The sequence below is a fragment of the Meles meles genome, chromosome 1, assembly GCF_922984935.1.
Source record: "Meles meles chromosome 1, mMelMel3.1 paternal haplotype, whole genome shotgun sequence".
NCBI classification, from domain to species: domain Eukaryota; kingdom Metazoa; phylum Chordata; class Mammalia; order Carnivora; family Mustelidae; genus Meles; species Meles meles.
In genome coordinates, this window is record NC_060066.1 from 138,926,268 (window position 1) to 138,950,031 (window position 23,764).

The 23,764-nt window shown below is 35.6% G+C and overlaps 1 protein-coding gene across 1 annotated transcript in view; it reads left to right on the plus strand.

Moving 5' to 3' along the window:
* Positions 1–23,764, plus strand: part of HFM1 (helicase for meiosis 1) — a 119,139-nt gene that overhangs the window by 68,083 nt on the left and 27,292 nt on the right. Inside the window, exons 24-30 of the mRNA XM_045980766.1 lie at positions 4,425–4,522; positions 4,605–4,736; positions 7,262–7,347; positions 7,576–7,659; positions 7,786–7,943; positions 9,402–9,505; positions 10,111–10,257. Coding sequence (XP_045836722.1) covers positions 4,425–4,522; positions 4,605–4,736; positions 7,262–7,347; positions 7,576–7,659; positions 7,786–7,943; positions 9,402–9,505; positions 10,111–10,257 — 809 coding nt within the window. The remainder of the gene's footprint in view (positions 1–4,424; positions 4,523–4,604; positions 4,737–7,261; positions 7,348–7,575; positions 7,660–7,785; positions 7,944–9,401; positions 9,506–10,110; positions 10,258–23,764) is intronic.

Sequence of the window (23,764 nt, forward strand, 5' to 3'; positions counted from 1 at the left end):
TCCGTTTTTGTGTGCGGTGTAAGGAAATGGTCCACTTTCATTCTTCGTCATGTGGCTGTCCCAGTTTTCCCAACACCATTGGTTGAAGAGGCTGTCTTTTTTCCATTGGACGTTCTTTCCTGCTTTGTCGAAGATTAGTTGACCATTGAGTTGAAGGTCTATTTCTGGGCTCTCTGTTCTGTTCTATTGATCTATGCGTCTGTTTTTGTGCCAGTACCACACTGTCTTGATGACTACAGCTTTGTAATAGAGCTTGAAGTCTGGAATTGTGATGCCACCAACTTTGGCTTTCTTTTTCAACATTCCTCTGGCTATTTGGGGTCTTTTCTGATTCCATACAAATTTTAGGATTATGTGTTCCATTTCTTTGAAAAAAAAATTGATGGTATTTTGATAGGCATTGCATTAAATGTGTAGATTGGTTTAGGTAGCATAGACATTTTCACAATATTTGTTCTTCCAGTCCATGAGCATGGACCATTTCTTTGTGTCTTCCTCAGTTTCTTTTATGAGCACTTTATAGTTTTCTGAGAACAGATTCTTTGCCTCTTTAGTTAGGTTTATTCCTAGGTATCTTATGGTTTTGGGTGCAATTGTAAATGGGATCGACTCCTTAATTTCTCTTTCTTCTGTCTTTTTGTTGGTGTATAGAAATGCAACTGATTTCTGTGCAATTGATTTTATATCCTGACACTTTACTGAACTCTTGTATGAGTTCTAGCAGTTTTGGAGTGGAGTCTTTTGGGTTTCCCACATAAAGTATCATATCACCTGCAAAGAGTGAGAGTTTGACTTCTTCTTTGCCAATGTGGATGCCTTTTATTTCTTTTTGTTGTCTGATTGCTGAGGCTAGGACTTCTAGTACTATGTTGAATAGCAGTGGTGGTAGTGGACAGGCCTGCTGTGTTCCTGACCTTAGGGGAAAAGCTCTCAGTTTTTCTCTGGGGACTCTCTTAATATATAGACTCGTGTCTTTCTTCAGTTCTGGGAAGTTTTCTTCTGTAAGTTAATTATTTCTCCTTTATTCTCTCTGTTCCCTCCTTCTGTTACTCCTATTAGGTGAATATTGGAAATTCTGACTCTCTGCTGACATTTTTTACCTTCTCTCCCAGTGTATGTAGAGTCTTGCTTGTCCCTCTCCCTCTGCTCCTCACCCCCCACCTCACTCTCCCTTTCTTTCTCTCTCCAAGAAGTAAATAAAAAAATAAAATCTTAAAAAAAAAAAAAAGAATAAAGGCTCCTTACCTCTCCTGGGTGTTTGTTATTACTGCTTACCTGCCTCTCTGGCCTCATTGTCTACACTCCTGTGTTAGCCCTTAATACATACCAAAACTGCCTAATATTTTCCACAAATGAGAGTGGCAGCGGCAGACTAACTTACCTGCTCAGAGTACAGCATTTCAATAAATTGCTCAGAGAAATATCTCAGGACTGCCTTTCTTAATCTGTTGATTTTTTTTTATTTAAGGAAAGAGTTTTTTAAAAAATTATAGTTGACGTAACAATGTTATGTTAGTTTTAGGTGTACAACATAGTGATTCAACAATTCTACGCATTACATGATGCTCACCATGATAAATGTAGTTACCGTCTGTTGCCAGTTATTACAATATTATGTCTGTTGACTCTTCTGCGTGTGTTATGGATAATTTCCTTCAGTTTTTTTCTCATAGATTTGATCTTCTTCATAGATTTTATTTTTTTCTCTTTTTTTAAGATTTTATTTATTTGACAAAGAGATCACAAGTAGGCAGAGAGGCAGGTAGAGAGAGAGAGTAGGAAGCAGGCTCCCTGCTGAGCAGATAGTCTGATGCAGGGCTCAATCCCAGGACCCTGAGATCATGACCTGAGCTGAAGGCAGACGCTTAACCCACTGAGCCACCCAGGCGCCCCCATAGATTTTATTTCTAACATTAAACTTTCTTGTCTACCAGTGGCATGCTTTTTTGCTCTCCTGTAGTGTTATGAATAGAGACATAAACATATAAACACACTTAGACATATGTTCATCCTTTCATGGAATTTGAAGAAAAGTAAGTACATAGAAAGCTCCATGTGCTAACTTGATTTTTTGTCTCAGATATTTCTTTGGGCATTCTTATTGTATGTTTAGGCAGAAAAAATGGCTGCAGAATAACTCTTCTCCTCTCAAAAGAGTTGTGCAGCTTCATAATACACCTTTAACTTTCCTTCATTAGCAGGATTTCTTTTGTTATTATTGTTCTTGTTTATAGTCTTTAATTGAAATGACGAAAAGGAAATCTATCTTTTTAAAACTTAAAACTAAATAGCTACTTTGGTCTAGATTAAGATGTGGTACCTGTGGGGCGCCTGGGTGGCTCAGTGGGTTAAAGCCTCTGCCTTTCGCTCAGGTCATGATCCCAGGTTCCTAGGATCGAGCCCCGCGTCGGGCTCTCTGCTTGGCAGGGAGCCTGCTTCCTCCTCTCTCTCTCTCTGCCTGCCTCTCTCCCTACTTATGATCTCTATCTGTCAAATAAATAAAATCTTAAAAAAAAAAAAAAAAGATGTCGTACCGGAGTTGGGATTCATTTGAGGGATTTCTGTTCTTTATACACAGATCTTTTCTGAAAAATCCTTCCTTTACTAAGTTGGCTAGGATACAGAAGTCTTTTGGAAAGTTCTTATATCATTTTTATTAGTTTACTAACTTATCTTAGTAACAGGGCCACATCTAGCTACAAAGTTGAGTGAGAAATAGAATCTTTGTGTATAGATAAGAAGAGATAATGTAACAGCTAGCAATTTCTCTCATGGTATGCAAAGCATCTTATGTTGTGCCTGGAGTATAGTAAGTATTCAAGAAATGGTTATTACTGGGGTGCCTGGGTGGCTCAGTGGGTTAAAGCCTCTGCCTTCAGCTCAGGTCATGATCCCAGGGTCCTTAATCCATTTTGAGTTTATGTTTGTGTATGTTGTAAGAAAGTGGTCCAGTTTTATTCTTTTGCACGTGTCTGTCGAGTTTCCCCAACAACATTTGTTGAAGAAACTGTCCTTTTCTCATTGCATATTCTTGCCTCCTTTGTCAAAGACGAATTGACCATATAATGATGGGTTTATTTCTGGCTCTGTACTCTTCCATTGATCTATATGCCTGTTTTTGTACCAGTACCAAACTATTTTGATTACTATAGCTTTGTAGTATATCTTGAAATCTGGGATGGTGATACCTTCAGTTTTGTTCTTCTTGTTTAAGATTGCTTTGGCTATTTGGGGTCTTTAGTGGTTCAATACAAATTTTAGATTATTCCTTACAACTGTTTCTTTTTGTTTGTTTGTTTTAAGATTTTATTTATTTATTTATTTGACAGAGAGAGATCACAAGTAGGCAGAGAGGCAGGCAGAGAGAGGGGGAAGCAGGCTGCCTGCTGAGCAGAGAGCCCGATGCAGGGCTCGATCCCAGGACCCTGGGATCATGACCTGAGCTGAAGGCAGAGGCTTTAACCCACTGAGCCACCCAGGCACCCCCTACTTACAACTGTTTCTTAATAGATATTATAAAATAACTTTCCAAAGATAGCCAAAAGAATTATATAGAATTATATAATTGTATAGCTAAAAAAATTAAATAGTTTCTAGTTTCAGCTATATGCACCCATTCTGAGAAGTGAGTTGGTTACTACCTTCTGTTTTCACATGTTGGTTAGTAAAACTAAACCATGAAATATAACTATTATTCTACTTTCTTTGTATACCTGACTTATTAAGAAATTAATATAAGTCTGATAATTTTCGTTAGATCCATAAGCTGATGAGTTGCACATCTTTGGTTAGAAAAGTACAGGCAAAATGGGATATAGTAGGTGCAATGTATATTAGTTCCTTTTCTCCCTTTTTACCACCCACTCCTCAAATTTTGTAGCCAAGCATCTGCTGGTTTCTAATAATCAACTAATATGTTACTGACTTTCATATGTTGAACAGAATCTTAAGAGCTAACACTCTGCTTGCCACTCATAGGCACTTAATAAATATTTGTTTATTACATAAAGTGCCTTGCTTTTCTATAATAACTTATTTATGTAGAGCTAAAAGTACTCTATTAGAGGAGAATAAGACAACAATTTTAGATGTGTTGAGGTTAAGAAATAGTCTGAGAGTGTCCTTAAGCATTTGAAATTTATCAATCTAGAAATTAAAATGAAAGTCCTAAGAAGAAATGAGGTTTTTGAGAAAAAGAGAGTTTGCAGGGAATGAAGAAGAGTAGAGAAATAAGAAGACTTTCAGAGGTTGGAAAGAAATTAACAATAACTTGTAACAACAATGGTGCAAGATATAGAATCATCTAGTGTCATAGAGATCAATGTAGAAAGGAATTTTAAGAAGAGATACTTCAATCAATGATGTCAAATATTATGAGATAATAGTTTTTACAAGGAAGTCATGAAATTTCTTCTTTCCTTCAGTCTTATTCAGGCTCAGCTAGGATGCATTCCCGTACAAGACTTTGCTTTGACACAAGATACCTCAAAGATTTTCAGAAATGGCTCACGAATTACAAGATGTATGTTATAGGATTAATGGGTTTTCAGTATTTTTCTCAGTAAACTATTATACTAGATTTAACATTGGAAACTTCTTTTTAGGGTTGTCAGATTTTGTGGCTGTTCAAGAAAAGAAGTTTGCTGTACTGTTGAACAGTTTGATTTTAGCTAAGTGTTTTAGATGCAGACTTTGGGAAAACTCTCTACATGTATCCAAACAGCTGGAAAAAATTGGTAGGTACTGAATACAGGCAGACAGTTTGTCAATGTCTGCAGTTTATTTTGTTTTTCATTGTTGGGAAAATTATTCTATGGTATTTATAGACTTTCAGAAAAAATGTGTTTGTAGGCCTAAATAAAGTACTGAACTTCTCTTGATTTTCATTTTCTCCTGCTTGAAGGATTCTATTTGAAATCAGTTGGGAAATCTAATAAAAATGAATGCTCTTTTTTAAAAAAATATTTTTTAAAAATTTATTTGAGGGAAGGGGGAGACAGAGGAAAGAGAGGGAGAGAGCATGAGCAGGGAGGAGGAGCAGAGGGAGAAACAGACTCCCTACTGAGCAAGGAGCCCTGATGTGGGGCTCCATCCCAGGACCTTGCGACCATAATCTGAGCCAAAGGCAGATACTTAACCAACTGAGCCACTCAGGTACCCCCTACTAAAAATGAATACTTTTATTTTTAAATAAGTTCTCAAACCAAGAGTGAAATTTCATTTTAGTATTAGGTAACTATGTGTTGTTCTCTCTTCCACTTCTATGATTCTTTTGTTTTGATCTCAATGACAAGGTACAGAGCTAGCAATCCTGGCCATTCCTAATTCATTACAGAGAATTATGTCACTTATTTATATCTTAAATTTTTCTCTTTTTTTTTTTCAGTAACAGGACAGTATTCACACTCATCTTCATAGAGATTCTGTAGACAAAAGATTCTGCATAATCACTTCTTATCTATTGAGTTGTAGCTCAAGTTATGTACTGAAGAACTCTAGAGGATACCAGTTACAAAGACTGGGGTGTAACTAGGTATACTCTAGAGTTTTCCAATTTGGTGCCTTTGATTTTGTGATCCTACTCCTCCTTCTAAGAAGAGAATTATTACTCCATGACTAACAGCTTTGTTAGCTTTATAATTTTATATGCATTTGGGGGACATTAAAAAATATGTAACAGGTAAAAAAAATATGTAACAGGTTATTAGGGGTTGTCTCATTATTCCTTAGAACAAAGATCTCTAACTATTTTGTGAGGAAGTGCTTTATTATTTCCTTGAAGTTTGAAATCAGTGGGATAGTAGAGGACTGACCAGTCCTGGGAACTGGGGTGAAGATGGGGATTAGCTGATGGAAGAAAGTAAGGTCAAATTAGAGGAGGGGTTCTTGACATTAAGGCTCACTTTTCTACTGTAGTCCTAGCAAACCAGATGCTGTACCCATCTCACAAAGATGAGTTCTAAAGTGGGAAGGAGGTTCCATATAACAACATTTGGGAACTAACAACTTAGAGAAATTTTGAAATTAGATTAAATGATTAAGAAAATTTTCATTATATTTGAAAAAGTCTTTCTGACTTTCTAGAATATTGTCAATCAGGCATCATTTGCTTCTATCTTTTCCAAATTGTTGAACATAATGTGTTTTTTATACTAACTCAGTATGGCTGAAGAGAAGGAAGCAAAAATTGCCCAGCAAAATTCATACACTAGAAAATGGGAGAATCTAAATGAAGAAGAAAATATATATTCTTCCTGAGCAACAGGAAAAGAATGATGAATACAAATTGATTTTTCAACAATGTTTATAAAAAATTAAAATTCAGGAAAAGTTTCAAGGGAAAATGAACATGAAGGAATTATTAATACTAGGAGTTATATCTTAAGAATAAACAAGAGACATTTACAAGGATAGTTAAAGGTATGGAAGAAGAAATAGTGTAATAAATATCCCCACCAGTAATATATGTGCCCTAGGCAAGACGGTAATATTTTGGGATTTTATACTTCTGATAGTATTTCCTATTTTGGGGTTTGGTTAAATTCATTTGTGAGTGTAAGAATTTTAAATTCCAGTTTCCTGAAGCATAAAGAAACAGAGAAGGTGCAAAAATAACTTGAAGAACAAATTTAAAGTAAATGTGGCTAGAGAGTTGTCAGCAAGAGGAGAATGGTAGGAAATTAAATGGGACAGGTAAGACTGTGGTCAAGTCAGATAGGTGAGGGAGTTTGGTCATGGTAGGAAATTTTCACTTTATATAAAATGCAATGGAAAGGAATTGGAAATTTTAGAAGAGTAAAATTATCTGGATTCAGTACAGAAACAAAATTCTCTTTCTAAGGTGGAAATGCTCAGAGAGCCATAGCTTTATGAAGCAATATTCCCATCCATAATTCATGTTGTCTTTTCTTCAAACATGTTACTTGTTACTGTTAACATGTAACAGTAGGAATCACTTGGTACTTTCTCTGTGGATGGCATATGATAAAAATAAGTATTGAATCATCTTGTGAACCAAAGAGTTCCTCTCTCTTCTATAAAGCAAATACATGTTTTATTTCATTTTGAAAAAATAAATATAACAACTGAATAAATGTCACAGCCCAAATAATCCAACTGAAAACTTTTTTTAAAAACTTCAAAAATTAGTTATTAATCTGGATCTTTAAAACAAATTTTTTACTAATGTTGTTGAAAGTTAAGTATAGATTTAGTGTAAAATGGATTGTTTAAAAACTGCTATTTGATTAATTTTCCACAGGTATAACATTGTCAAATGCAATGGTAAATGCAGGTTTGACCTCCTTTAAAAAAATAGAAGAAACAGATGCAAGGGAACTTGAACTGGTATTTAATATTCACTTATTCCTAATGTTACCTGAATTTTATCTAAATTTTAAAGTCTACCTCTTATATCTTTTTTTCTTCTAAATAATTATTTTCCTTCTCATAGTCATAAGTATTTTAACTTAAGGTTTTGAGAATAAGCATTATTAAAACTATTGATACTAAAAAGTATTTGCTAAAAGAACTTCTAGTCTTGTGATAAGAATATAATGATATAAATCTTTTTAGATTTTAAATAGACACCCCCCTTTTGGAACACAAATAAAAGAAACAGTGATGTATCTACCAAAATATGATCTTGAAGTGGAACAGGTAAATTTATTTTTAAAGGTATTTTCATTGTCTTTTCAGGAATAAAGCTACCCATAGCTGACTTGGAGCTGAATAAGAGTAGTAAGGTTATTTTTAACACTTTTTATGCCTATTCTTTTTTTAAAGATTGCAAGATATAGTGACACCATGGCAGAAATATTAGTGACCATTACATTAAGAAATTTTGAACAGCTACAAATTAAAAGAACAGCACCAGATTCTCACTATGTTACCTTAATCATAGGTGATGCAGATAATCAGCTGGTTTTTAAGCACAGAATTATGTAAGTATATGATTCCCACTTGATTCTATTTCTAAGCATATACTATAAAAGAAAAATTCTGCTGAGAAAGAGTAACAAAATCACTGTGGGATTAATTAAATTACATTTTCCTTATGCTGTAATGGGGTAGTTTCTTGTCTGTTAAAGAAAGTATTAACATTGGGTCTGTTGTCAGTACTCAAATGAACAGTGTGAAATTTGTCACCATGGTTTGTTTTGTTTTGTTTGTTAACAAGTGAGTAAATGACCTTTAGGAGTAGCTATAGTCCACTGTTGTTGAAGTTTCTTATTTTTTGCTTTTCTCCAGTCATTCACAACCTTACTACCCTTTCATTATCTTCCTCCTGCTCCTTCAAGATATGTCTAATATTTCCAAAATAAAACCCAGCAAACTACTATAGCTCCATTGTAGGATCAGGCAACCAGATCAAATATATAAAGAAGGTACCTTCCCTTACACCTGGTTTTCTAGCCTGCCATTCTATTATTTTTACATCAGTCTTTTTTCTGATACTGTTATTTCTCCCAGATGCCCTAGGCAAACTCTATAAGGTTAGCAGTTATAGGTATAACTAATATTTTTTGAGCTCTTCATAGGTTCCAAAAATTTAATCTTTGTATAGACAGGTGCTATCATTATCTTAATAGAGGAAGAAATTGAGACAGAGAGTTTAATCAATTTGTCTAAGGTCATATAGATAGTTTATAGCAAAGTCTGGGTTTAAACCCAAGCAGTCTTACTCCAGAGCCTATACTCTTAATTGTATTACTTTACTTTTAAGTTCAGGTTTAGCAGTGACTCAGAAATGGGAATCTCCTCATTGTTGCCAGAGCACTGGAAGATATCTTCCTAAAATAATCTATGCAAGGTTCCTAAAGGGACTACAGTGCCTAATAGAATATCCCTTTCACTGTTAACTGCTTTACTGCAGCTAGCTATGACACATTTATAGAGAATATGTCATTGTACAAATCTTTGTTTTCTGTGATAAGTCTGAAGACAGTTTTGTATATATAAAGCTAAAATAAATTCAGTCACAAAATTGGTTGCTGGTTTGTGATGTTATTGGACACAGACTATTTTATATGAATTTTAAAGATACTATTCAAGTTCTCACAAATTCGTGTAATTTATATATAGCCATTTGAAAGTGGTAGTGATTTAGGGGCAAGCTCATGGGTTGTTGATATCAACTATGTATTCAGGTGGACCTGAAACGAAGCAATTTAACTTGGAATCAGCTGTTTGGCCAATGTGTAGTTAGAAAATTATGGTTGTGGTAGCCCCCATTGACACTCCATTTCTTCCTCCTCAGAATTTGTAGCAAGTAATTTTCAGTACTGACTTTAGTTTACTACCAGATAGGACCTATCTAAGCGTCAGTCTGCCCTTGATGATTAATATATTATTTCATTTAGTATTCCAATTACAATTTAAATGATGTTATTCTTTTTCAGGGATTCTGTTTTGCTAAAAGCTGGAAATTGGACTAAAAAGATTGATGTGAAGAGAGCTTTTAATTCTGAAGATCTTAGCATAAATCTAATTAGTTCTGAATATGGTAAGTTCATTGAAGTAATGAACACATAAATGTAAAGAATATGATAGCATTTAAAAATTTCCTTCATGCTGAAACAGAAAAGCAGTTTAAATGACATTGTGTAAAAATAATCTATTTAAATAATATGAATAATTTTAAAGGAAGTTTCATATATTTAGATAAGTAAAAGATAGCATGGACTAAGATAACAAAAATAAAATTGTATCTGTTCATTTGTAAGTATTTTATTTTCCAAGATAATAAAATTTCAATTGTTATAGGAACATTGATTTTTATTTTTATTATGATAAATGTATAAATTTTAACTTATTTTTAAATTTAATTTAATTTTTCAGTGTTCCAAGATTCATTGTTTATGCACCACACCCTGTGCTCCATGCAATACATGCCCTCCTTGATACCTACTACCAGGCTCACCTAACCCACCACCCCACTTAGCTTGTTATATTTTTTAACTCTTGGTTTTTTTAATGTATTTTTATTTCCTGGACTTGTTAGCTCTTTTATTTCAAAAGGTATAGAAATGTGAAAGATATGAAAACATAAATGATCTCATGGCAAGATTTATAGGACTTAAGTACTTGTATACTCTTTCCTTTTTCCAGTTGGACTCGATATCCAGCAGAAATTTACAGTATTTTACTTAGGACCAAAGAGGCTTGAAAATCAAATAGTTATGCAAAAAAAATCAGAAACAGAGATTTCCCATTCTAAACATTCAAATAGATCTACGATAGCAGGACCTAATAAAGGTAAATAGCTATATTTATTACTGTATGCATTAAAGCAAAGTTATAGCTAGGGAGGAGTATCAGTGTTATAGTACTGCTTCATTCAAGTTGTAGATACTTGGGAATTATATGTTTAAGCTTCATAATAATTACATTAATATATAGTAGGATTTCTTATAAGTAATATTTGTCAAATTGTGGTGGTATTTGGAGCACAAATTATTTGACTAGTTTTTTATATACAGTGCCCCTTTTTTTCTAAAGGCCATTGTTGGGGAAGAGTAAGTGATATATAAGACTTTATAGATTTGATGAGGTAAATCAGGTGATAGTGAACTTAAGAATTTTTTATTACAGAATATTTCAAAGATACACAAAACTGGACAGATCTGTATAATGAACCCTTATGTACTCATTACCTACCTTAAATAATGTTCAACTCATGGCTTATATTGTTTCATCTGTACATCTCTTCAGTTTTCCCCTTCTATATTTTAAAGAAAATCGTGTTAGATCCTTTGTAAATGTTTCAGTGTCTATTTGTATATGGTGAAGATTTTAGAAAAAACATAAATATATTACTCTTAAATATAAAAAGCTAATAGTAACTAATATCATCCAATACTGAGTTAATATTCAGATTGCTAATTACCTTATATGTAAGGGGAGTAACTAAGAGGTACTGAGGAATGTGAAAGCAGTAGCTCCTATCAAAGTAACCTAGACAGTTGGTTTTCTGAATTGGTAGTTATAATAAACAGTAACTTCAGTGAAAGAAGGCAGGAAGAGCACATCGAGAATTATTCTGTGAACCCATGAACATTCATCTCCCCCTCTTTAAAGAACATAGAGTAGGGTGCATGAGTGGCTCAGTTGATTAAGCATCTGTCTTTGGCTCAGGTTATGATCTCACATATGAGCCCACATCAGGGCTCCCTGCTTAGCAAGGAGTCTTCTCCCTCTCTGCCCATCTGCCTGCTTGTATCTCTCATGTGCTCTTTCTCTCAAATAAATAAGGTCTTTAAAAAAGGGGGGGGGGTGGCACCTGGGTGGCTCAGTGGGTTAAAGCCTCTACCTTCAGCTCCGATCATGATCTCAGGGTCCTCCCCACATCAGCTCTCTGCTCAGCGGGGAGTCCGCTTCCCCCTCTCTCTCTCTGCCTGCCCCTCTGCCTACTTGTGATCTCTCTCTCTCTATCAAATAAATAAATAAAAAATCTTTAAAAAATAAAAAATAAAATAAATTAAAAATACACAGAAGAGTTCCCATTTCTGGGTAAGATGCAGTAGTTTCTGGCAGGCCAGTGTACCCACAGTAACAACTATAAAGCCTACCTAAGTTATAAATATTATAATTTTTAGGACATCTGTGAAAGCAGACTAAAGGAACTAAAATTCCAGAGGGATAACCATTTCAGGGCTGAGGAGTCAAGGACCTGTAGGCTCTTAATTAAAAGCCTAAGTATGCTATGCTCTCAAAAGGGGTTTATGTGATCAGCCACTCACCATCTTTGCCTAACACAGGAAAAAGGAAACCTTCTTTGGTGTAATATAATTTGGAATTTACAGATACAATGTTTGCCATATAATAAAAACTGAGAACACATTCACAGAGGCAAGACCATATGACTTATAATTAACAGTATAAAGGAAGTGAAGTGCTCTGTAGATGATTCAAAGAAGAGAGCTAGCATTTAAAGATTCTAAAATAACTATGATTAGTATTTTCAAAAAATAAAGGAAAAAAAATAAATGTATGAAAGGCTGAGAAGTTTCACCAGAAAATTATAATCCAGACAGAGATTTAAATGGACTTTCCTGAATTGAAAAATACATTATCTGAAGTGAAAAACTTATTGGTAGGTTTAATAATGGATTGGAGGGGCACCTGGGTGGCTCAGTGGGTAAGCCTCTGCCTTCAGCTCAGGTCATGATCTCAGGGTCCTCGGATCAAGCCCCGCATCAGGCTCTCTGCTTGGCAGGGAGCCTGCTTCCCCTTCTCTCTCTCTGCTACTTGTGATCTATTTCTCTGTCAAATAAATAAATAAAATCTTAAAAAAAAAAATTATGGATTGGATATAGCCAAACTCAGGATCTGTGAACTGTTAGACATAACAAGAAAAAATATTCAAATTAAAGCCCAGAGATAAGAGAATGGAAAGAACGCAAAAAAGCATAATTCTCAAAAAGTTCTAAAATATGCATAATTAAAATCTCTGAAGCAGAGAAGGAAAGAATGGGGCAAATGTAATATTCAGAGACAATGGCTGAGAACATTCCAAAATAATGAAAGACATCAACTCATAGATTCAGAATTTTAACAAACCCTAGGAGGTAAATGCACAGAAAACCACAACTGGGCACATTGTAACAAAGCTGCTGAAAATCTTAAACGCAGACATGGAAAAATGAAATATTACCTTCAAAGGAGGAACAGTGAAACTGACAGCTGATTTATCAACTGTGATGATAAAAACAGAAGATAATGGACCAACAGCTTCAAAATGCTTTAAAATGATGCTAACTTGGATTTTTGTGCCCAGTGAAAGTATCTTTAAAAATAAAAGTGAAATAGAGACATTTTGAGGAAAAACAAAACAAAACAAAACAAAAAAAACCTGAAGCACTCCAACACAATTACTAAATTTATTGGCCTGCAATAAAAGAGATACTAAAGGGAGTTCCTTAAAGGAAAATGACCACAGATGAAGGTGTAGAAATGCTGGAGAGAATGAAAAACAGTAGAAAGGGCAAATAAAATGGCTAAATTTACTGTTGTAAATTGACTTGACTAAATTGGCTATTGTACAGCAGTAATTGAAATGACTTGTAGAGTTTTAAATATATGTAGAACTAAAATCAGAAATGCTCTTACCTCAGGACTATGACACATCAAATATAAAGAATATAGAAAGAAATAATAAAGAGAAAAGCAAATGAAATATAGAATGTAATGTACAACAGAAAAATCAACAAAGCTAAGATTTGGTTCTTTGAAATGATTGATAAATTTAAGAAGCCCTTATCAAGACTGATAAAGAGATAAATACAAATTAACAATATTAGGAATGAAAAAGGGGATACCACTACAGACAGCAAAAAGATAAAGCTATTGTGAATGATTTTATATCAATAAATTTGACATAATTTGAAAATTTTAATGGTCTGATACTAGTAATGAAATTGAAGCAATTAAAAATCTTTCCACAAAGAAATCCAGAGTGTCAGGTGATTTCACTGGTGAATCTCCCCAAACATTTAGGAAAAAATAGTAGCAAACTTACCCAAACTTTTTCAGAGAATAGAAAAAGAAAAAATAGTTTCTAATGCTGTAATTTTTTTGAACAGAGCCAACTCGGGGATCTTGATTTCAAAACCTGACAAGGACATTAATAGAAAGGGAAATTATTCACCAGTGTATATCATGGAAATAGATCCAGAAGTTCATAACGAAATATTAGCAAGTAGAATCCAGCCATATATTTAAAAGGCATACTACAGTACAATTAAGTATGGCTTATTCCATGTATGTAAGAGTGCCTTAGCATTCAAAACAATATATTTCTCTACATTAACAGAAAAAAAAAAACCACCCATGTGATCCTCTTGATAGAGGTCAAAGAAATTTGACAAAAATTCAATGCTCGTTTTTTATTAAAAAATAGATATAACAAATGTGCACAGTGGTGAAATAGTTTAAAAACTTTCCTATTTAGATGGAGAATGATACAAGAATGTTCTCTATTACTATATCTGTTTAACATTATGCCAGAAGTCCTAGTCAGTGCAGTTATATAATAAAAAGAAATAAAAGTGATAAGGAGTAGGAAGAAAGAAATAAGCTGTTGTTACTTGAAGGCAACATGATTATAGGGACACCTGAGTGACTCAGTCAGGTAAGTATCTGCCTTCTGTTCAGGTCATAATCCCAGGGTCCTGGGATCAAGTCCACATCAGGCTCCTTAATCAGCGGGGAGCCTGCTTCTCCCTCTCCATCTGCCTCCCTTTCCTCCTGCTTATGCTCGTTCTCTCTCTCTCTCTCTCTCCGTGTTAAATAAATAAGTAAAAATCGAAAAAAAAAGAAAGATGATTATATACCTAGAAAATCCAAAAGACTGTAAACACATTGTTAGAATTAATATATAAAATTGGAAATATCACTGGATACAGAGTCAATATAAAAAAAACTACAATAGCACTAAAAAGAATAGAGTATTTAAGAATACATTTAATAAAATTAGTGCAAGATTTGAACACAGGAAATTACAAAACACCACTGGGAGAAATTAAAGAAGACCTAAATAAATGGAAAGATATCCTATGTCCATGGATTGGAAGTCTTCATATTGTTAAGGTGGCAAAATTTTCCAAATCAATCCACAGCTAGCAAAATCCTAGCTCTGTTTTTGGCAGAAATTCACAAGCTGCTTTTAAAATTCATATGGGAAGAGGGAGAGAGGTGGTGGAAGAGTAGGGAACCTTGTTTCATCTGGTCCCTTGAATTTAGCTAGATAACTATCATACCATTCTGAACACCTATAAATTCAGCCTGAGATGTAAGAAAAGAATTGCTGGGATTCTACAAATAGAAAAGCAACCAAAAAACTATCTTTTTGCAAGGTAAGCTGAGAAGTGAATCCAAGGGGATTTATCAGGAGATAAATGGGAGGGAGAGGCAGCCTCCATATGCCAGCTACTGGAAAGTGATATAGCCCCAGAGCACAAAATCAGAATCTAGAAGTCTGCTCTAGTAAGAGATGTCCTTGCCTGATAGGTGCTCATGTGGTGAAGTGGGGCAGAATTCTAGGTGGGACAGTGTCGTCTCAGGATTCTCTGGCTCACAGAAAGAATGGGGGTGCCTGAGCCAGCAGAGTTCCCAAGCATTGGAGTGGGGAAATTGATTACAACCAGTGAGCCCAGGAGGGGGCTTTCAGTTCTGTTTGTCATAAACCATGAACCACAGCACACAAGGGCAGAAATGTTGTGACCCTCTGCCTTCCCTGGGAGGATCAGTACAGGTTCAGGCTGCAGGAGTCTGCAGAGTTTGGCACACACAAAAGTGAAGACTGCTTATCCCTGAGGGTTTACTGAAGAGAGGGAGCTGTGATCTTTCAGCTCTGGGGCTGGAGATCAGGGCCCAGCCACTTTTATTTTCATCCTCTAAAGAGGTGTAGAAAGCCTTCAGGAAACAAAGTTACATAGATAACCAGAAGCAGCTTTTACTGAGCCTGGACCCCTGGCAAAGGCGGTGCAACTCCACCCAGGCAAAGATACCTAAGAATTAGTGCAGCAGGCCCTTCCTCCAGAAGACCAGCTGGAACATCAGGCCAACACCAAGTTTACAGAGCACACAGGACTGCAAAAGTCCAGTGATGGGGGAAATTAGTATATAGAGTTTGAGGTTTTTTTTTCTCATGGTTCATTTATCTTTCAGTTTATAATTTTCTTTTTTTCTTTTTCAACTAGTTTCTTATTTTATCAACTCTTTGTTTTGAAGTCTTTTTTAACTTTGATTTTTACATTTACATATTATAGATGTAGTCTTCATTTTTGGCTTCCTTTCACTGATTGAGATAGATATATATATATTTTTTTGCCTTTTTTTTTTTAAAGATTTTATTTATTTATTTGACAGACAGAGATCTCAAGTAGGCAGAGAGGCAGGCAGAGAGAGAGGAGGAGGCAGGCTCCCTGCTGAGCGGAGAGCCTGATGCGGGGCTTGATCCCAGGACCCTGGGATCATGACCTGAGCCGAAGGCAGAGGCTTTAACCCACTGAGCCACCCAGGCGCCCCCTTTTTTTGCTTTCTTTACAATTTTGGGATTTAGTGTCTTCTAACAAACAGACCAAAATACACCCAGGACCAAGTGGATCATCCTGTTTGTCCACTTGGGAGATTATATCCCCCCCTTTTTTAAAAAAGATTTTTATTTGTTTGACAGACAGAGATCACAAGCAGGCAGAGAGGCAGGCGGGGGGGGGGGGGACGAGGGGGGAAAGCAGGCTCCCTGCTGAACAGAGAGCCCGATGAGGGGCTCAATCCCAGGACCCTGGGATCATGACCTGAGCTGAAGGGAGAGGCTTTAACCCACTGAGCCACCCAGGCACCCTATCTCCCTCCCCTTTATTTATTTTTTTTTCTCTTCTTTTTTGATTTCTGACCTCTTTGGATTTGCCTAGTGTATATTTTGCTTGGGTTGTGGTTGATATTTTTAATTTTATTTTCTCATTTGTCCATTCTCCTCTGGGCACATGACTAGGAGGAGGAATTCACAGCTAAAGAAAGAACCAGTGGTAATACTCTCTGCCATAGATCTAATCAATATGGATATAAGTAAAATGTCAGAGCTGGAATTCAGGATAAAAATTATAAACTTACTAGTTGAGCTTGAAAAAAGTATAAAAGACATTAGAGAATCTCTTAGTACAGATATAAAATCTGATCAGGCCAAAACTAAAAATGCTTTAACTGAGATGCAGACTAAATTGGATGCTCTAACAACTAGGGTCAATGAGGCAGAAGAGAGAATGACATAGAAGACAAGTTTATGGAAGGGAAAGAAGCTGAAGAAAACAGAGGGAAACAACTAATGGACTGTGAGGGGGGTCTTTGAGAAATCAGTGAAATCATAAAGCAAAACATTAGGATTACTGGGGTCCCAGAGGAAGAAGAAAGAGTGACAGAGGGAGAAGGTATATTTGAGCAAATCCTAGATGAGAACATCGCTAAGCTGGGGAAGGAAACAGGCATTCAAGTCCATGAGATAGAGAGGACTCCCCTCAAAATCATTAAAAATAGATCAACACCCTGACATATATAATAGTGAAGCTTGCAAATTCCAGAGGTAAAGTCCTGAAAGCAGCTCAAGACAAGAGGTTCTTAACCTGCAGGGATAGGAACATTAGGCTGGCAGGCCAGAAAGGGTTGGCATGATATATTGAGGGTACTAAATGAGAAAAACATGCAGCTAAGAATACTTTATCCAGCAAGGGTGTAATTTAGAATGGAAGGAGAGATAAAGAACTTCCAGGACAAACAGAAACTAAAAAAATTTGTGATCACTAAACCAGTCCTGCAAAAAATATTAAAGGGGATCCTTGAAGTGAAGAGAGAACCCAAAAGTGACATTGACCAGAAAGAAACAGAGACAATCTACAGAAACAGGGACTTTACAGGTAATGCAATGGCACTAAATTCATATTTTCATATTTTTCAGTAGTTACTTTGAATGCAAATGGGCTAAATGCTCTAATCAAAAGATACAGGGTATCAGATTGGATAAAAAAGCAAGACCCTTCCACATCTATCTACAAGAGACTCATTTTAGACCTAAAGACACCTCCAGACTGGAAGTGAGGGAGTGGAGAAATATTTATCATGCTAATAGACATCAAAAGAAAGCTGGGGTAGCAGTCTTCATATTAGACAAATTAGATATTAAACCAAAAACTGTAGTAAGGGATGAAGAGGGACATTATATCATACTCAAAGGGTCCATCCAAAAAAAACGATCTAATAATTATAAAGTTATGGTCCTAAGTTGGGAGCAGCCAATTATATAAACCAATTAATAACCAACTTAAAGAAGCACATCAGTAATAATACAGTAATAGTAGAGGACTTCAACACCCCACTCACAGTAATGGACAGATCATCTCAGCAGAAGATCAACAAGGAAACAAGGGCTTTGAGTGACACACTGGACCAGATGGACTTCACAGATATATTCCATCTTAAAACAACAATACACATTTCTTCTCAAGTGCACATGGAATATTCTCCAGAATAGATCGCATACTGGGTCATAAATCAGGTCTCAGTGGTACCAGAAGTTGGGATCATTCCCTGCATATTTTCAGAGCACAATGCTTTGAAACTTGAACTTAATCACAAGAGGAAATTTGTCAGTAATTTAAACACTTGGAAGTTAAAGAGCATCCTACTAAAGAATGAATTGGTCAACCAGGAAATTAAGAAGAATTTTTAAAATTCATGGAAACAAAGGAAAATGAAAAAATAATATTTCAATGCCTTTGGGATATAACAAAGGCAGTCCTAAGAGAGATCTTAGAAATACAAGCCTTGTGGTACCTGGGTGGCTCAGTGGGTTAAAGCCTCTGCCTTCGGCTCAGGTCATGATCCCAGGGTCCTGGGATCAAGCCCCGCATCAGGCTCCCCCCTCTCTCTTTGCTGCCTCTCTGCCTACTTGTGATTTCTGACTATCAAATAAATAAAATCTTTAAAAAAAAAAAAAAGAAATACAAGCCTTTTTCAAAAAATTTAAAAAGCCTCAAATACACAAGCTAACCTTACACCTAAAGGGGCTGGAGAAAGAACAGCAAACAAAGCCTAAACCAAGCAGAAGAAGAGAAGTAATACATTAGCGTAGAAATCAATGAAATAGAAACCAAAAGAGCAGTAGAACATGAAACTAGAAGCAGGCTCTTTGAAGGAATTGATAAGATCGGTAAACCCGTATCTAGACTTATCAAAAAGAAAAGGGAAAGGACCCAAATTAATAAAATCATGAATGAAAGAGGAGAGATCACGACCAACACCAAAGACATACAAACAATTTGAAGAACATTTTATGAGCTACTATATGCCAACAAATCAGGCGGATGCATTCCTGGAAACTTATAAACTACCAAAACTGAAACAGGAAGAAATAGAAAACCTGAACAGACCCATAACCAGTAAGGAAATTGAAGCAATCATCAAAAATTTCACAACAAACAAGAGTCCAGGGCTAGATGGCTTCCCAGGGAATTCTACCAAAGATTAAAAGAGGAAGCTGTTTCAAAAAAATAGAAAGGGATAAAAACTTCCAAACTCATATAAGACTGACATTAGCTTTTTTTTTTTTTTTTTGAAATTTTAGGCCAGCATTACCTTGATCCCCAAACCAGACAAAAAGCCCACCAAAAAGGAGAATTACAGGCCAATATCCCTAAAGAACATGGGTGCAAAAATTTTCACCAAGATACTAGCCAGTAGGATCCAATAGTATATTAAAAGGATTATTTACCACAACTAAGTGGGATTTATTTCTGGGCTGCAAGGATGATTCCACATTCACAAATCAATGAGCATGATACATCATATTAATAATAATAATGATAATAAAAGGACAAGAACTATATGATCCTCTCAATTGATGCAGAAAAAACATTTGACAAAATACAACATCCTTTCTTGATTGAGATTCTCCACAGTGTAGGGATAGAGGGAACATACTTCAATATCATGAAAGCCATATACAAAAAGCCCACAACAATTAACATTCTCAGTGGGAAAAAACTGAGAGCTTTTCACCTAAGGTCAGGAACATGGCAGGGCTACCCACTCTCACCACTGTTGTTCAACATACAGTACCAGCCTCAGCACTCAGATAACAAAAAGAAGTAAAAGGCATTCAAGTTGGCAAAGAAGTCAAATTCTCTTTGCGGGTGACATGATAATTTATGTGGAAAACCCAAAAGACTCCACCCCAAAATTGCTAGAACTCATACAGGAATTCAGCAATGTGGCAGGATATAAAATCAATGCACAGAAATCAGTTGCATTTCTATACACTAACAATGAGACAGAAGGAAGTAAAATTAAGGAATAAATCCCATGTACAATTGCACCAAAAATTAATGACAGGAAACAACAAATTTTGGCGAGGATGTGTAAAAAGGGAAACCCTCTTACGCTGTTGGTGAGAATGCAAGCTGGTACAACCACTCTGGAAAACGGTATGGAGGTTCCTCAATAAGTTAAAAATAGAGCTACCCAAAGATCCAGCAATTGCACTACTGTGTAATTTACTCCAAAGATGTGCACCCCAGTGTTCACAGCAACAATGTCCACAATAGCTGAACTGTGGAAAGAACCAAGGTGTCCATCGACAGATGAATGGATAAAGAAGAAATGAATGGATAAAGAAAGAAATATATATATATACACACACACACATATATATATATACACACACACAATGGAATGTATATATATTCCATAGTATATGTGTGTGCTTGCATGTAAAAAATACATATTTTTACATGTCTATATGCATATAATATATATTTTTTACATGCATGTACACACACATATACATTGGAATATTATTCAGCCATCAGAAAGGACGAATAGTTACCATATACATCAACATAGATGGAACTGGAGGGTATTACACTGAGCAAAATAGGTCAGTCAAAGAAAGACAATTATTGTATGGTTTCACTCATATGTGGATATAAGAAAGCACAGAGGATCATAGGGGAAGGGAGAGAAAACTGAATGGGAAGTCATCAGAGAGGGAGAAAAACCCGAGAGACTCTTAACTATAGGAAACAAACTGAGTGTTGCTGGAGGGAAGGTGGTTGGGGGGATATAGTAATGAGGTGATAGGCATTAAAGAGAGCACATGGCGTGATGAGCACCAGTTGTTATAAGCAACTGATTGAACACTACATCTGAAACTAGTGATGTGCTATATGTTGGCTAACTGAATTTAAATAAATAAATAAATAGAATTCATATGGGAATGTAAGGTATCCGAATTAGCCAATCAGTCTTGGGTGGGGGGAAGGAACAAAGATAGAGGTCTCACAATTCCTGATTTCAAAACTTATTACAAAGCCACAGTAGTCAAGACAATATGGTACTGGCATAATAATAGCCATATAGATCAACAGAATATATTTGAGAGTACAGAAATAAACCCATACATCTGTGGTCAGTTGATTTCCAACAAAGTTGTCGAAACAGTTCAGTGGGAGAAAGAATAGCCTTTCAACAAATAGAGCTGGACAACTGAATAGTCAGTTGAGTTAATTATATCATAATTACTTCATACCATGTATGGTATTACTTCATACCATAAATACTTCATACTGTAAGTAAAAATTAACTCAGAATGCGTTAAGACCTAAAAGTAAGAGTTAAACTGTAATACTCTTAGAAGAAAACATGGGTTTATATCTTCATGACCTTGGATTAGCAATGGTTTCTTAGGTATGACACCTAAAGCTCAAGCAACTAAAAAAAGATGAATTGGACTTCATTAGGATTAAAAACTTCTGGGGGCACCTGGATGGCTCAGTTGGTTAAGCATCTGCCTTCAGCTCAGGTCATGATCCTGGGATCCTGGAATCGAGTCTTGCATCTGGCTGATGCTTTTCCCTCTGCCTGCCTCTCCCCCTGCTTGTGCAGGCGCGTGCTCTCTCTCTTTCTCTCTGACAAATAAGTAAAGTTTTTTTTAGAAAAAGATTAAAAACCTTGGTGCTTCAAATAACACTATCAAGAAAGTGGAAAGAACAACCCAAAGAATGAGAGAAAATATTTGCAAATCACATATCTGATAAAGGACTAGTATCTGGTATACACAAAGATGTCTTGCAACTCAACAATGAAAACGCAAGGAACCAAATTCAAACTGGTCAAATGATATGAATAGACATTTTTGCAAGGAAGAGCTACAAATGAACAATACAAACATGAAAAGTTGTTCAACATCATTAGTCAAGATGAAAATGCAAATTAAAACCACAGTGTGACACTACTTCCCACTCACTTTCGTCAAAAAGATGGACAATAGTAAATGTTGGTGAGGATATAGAGACATTGAAACCCTCATAGCACTGCTATGGGAATGTGAAATTGTGCAACTGCTTTGGAAAACAGTTGGCAGTCCTCAAGAAGTTAAGCATAGAATTATCATGTGGCCCAGCAGTTCCTTTTCTGTGTTTATATCCAAAAGAATTGAAAACATATAAAACATATAAAAACTAGCATGTGAATATTTATAGCATCATTATTCATAATAGCCAAAAAATAGAAACAACTGAAATGTTTACCAACTTAAGGAATGGATAAGTAAAATGTAGTGTAACCATATAATGGAATATTCAGCCATAAAGAATAAACTACTGATACATGGATAAACCCTGAAAAGATTATACTAATGAGAGAAGCCTTTCACAAAAGGTCAGATAGGTTCCATTTATATGGGAAGTGTAGAACAGGCAAATTTATAGAGATAGAAAGTTGATTAGTTGTTGCAGAGGCTGGGTGTGGGAAGAAATAAGGAGTAACTACTAATAGGTATGTGATTTTTTTTTTTAAGGTGACAATGTTCTGGACTTAGATACAGTGATGGTTACACAACCTTGGGAATATACTAAAAACCTACCAAACTGTACACTTTAAAAGAGTAGATTTTATGGTGTGAATTATATTTCAACTAAAAAATTTGAAAAACAATAGTATTACTATATGCCAGCAAACAAAAAAGAGATAGAAATCATCATTTTTTTAAATGCCATTTATAGTAGCATCAGAAATCAGTTTAAAAAAGACAATTTAGAATTAGAGCTGCATGAATATAATATAAACTCAGAGCCATCAGCTGACCATCCTTTACCACATGCAGAAAGGATCACAGAGAGCTGGGTTTTGAAACAGAAAACTAAAGCAGAGATACAGAGAGGTGCAAAGGTGAGAATGCCAGAGCTGGGATTCTGATGACTTCCTGTTTCTTGGTTTTAGTCCCTTCTGATGCCTCGCTGAATTGTTGCTTTGGATTCTGTGACATATCTGTGTTCATGTAACACATTTCCCCCACTCACCAGCTCTTTTTGTTTAAAGAAGTTTGAATTGTTTGTTACTTAAAATTGTAATGAGAAGTTGGAATGTTTACTATACTTCCTGCTAGCATGAACCTTCTATAAGGGCAAAAGTTCCCTATGTATTTTGCACAATCCTTGAAAATGGGTAAAAGATGCTTCCTATCAAACAAATAATATTTTATTACACTAGCACACACACAAACACACACACACACACACACACACACACGCCCTTCACATACACCTACAACCATCCCAAATCTTTTTTTTCCAAATTTTTATTTAAATTCTACTTAGTTAACATACAGTGCAGTATTGGTTTCAGGAGTAGACTTCAATGATTCATCACTTACATACAATACACAGTGCTCATCATAACAAGTGCCCTCCTTACTACCCATCACCCATGTAGCCCATCTTCCCCCACTTCCCTCCATCAACCCTCAGTTCTCTATCATTAAGAGTCTCGTTTGGTTTGTTTCCCTCTCTCTTTTTTCCCACCCTTCCCATATGTTCATCTCTTTCATTCTCAAATTCCACATAGGAGTAAAATTATATGGTATTTGTCTTTCTCTGGCTAACTTATTTCTCTTAGCATAATGCACTGTAGCTCCACCCACATCTTTGCAAATGACAGGGTTTCATTGTTTTTGATGGCTGAGTCATATTTCATTGTGTGTGTTTGTGTGTGTGTGTATACATACATATACCACATCTTCCTTGTCTATTCATCAGTCGATGGACATTGGGACACTTTCTAGATTCTGGCTATTCTTGATAATGCTGCTATAAACATTGGGATGCATGTACTCCTTCAAATCTGTATTTTTCAACCATCTCAAATCTTAAGAATATTCCAGTTATATAATTCAGTTCTTATATGCAAATTCTTATATCCCCAAATAAAGATACAT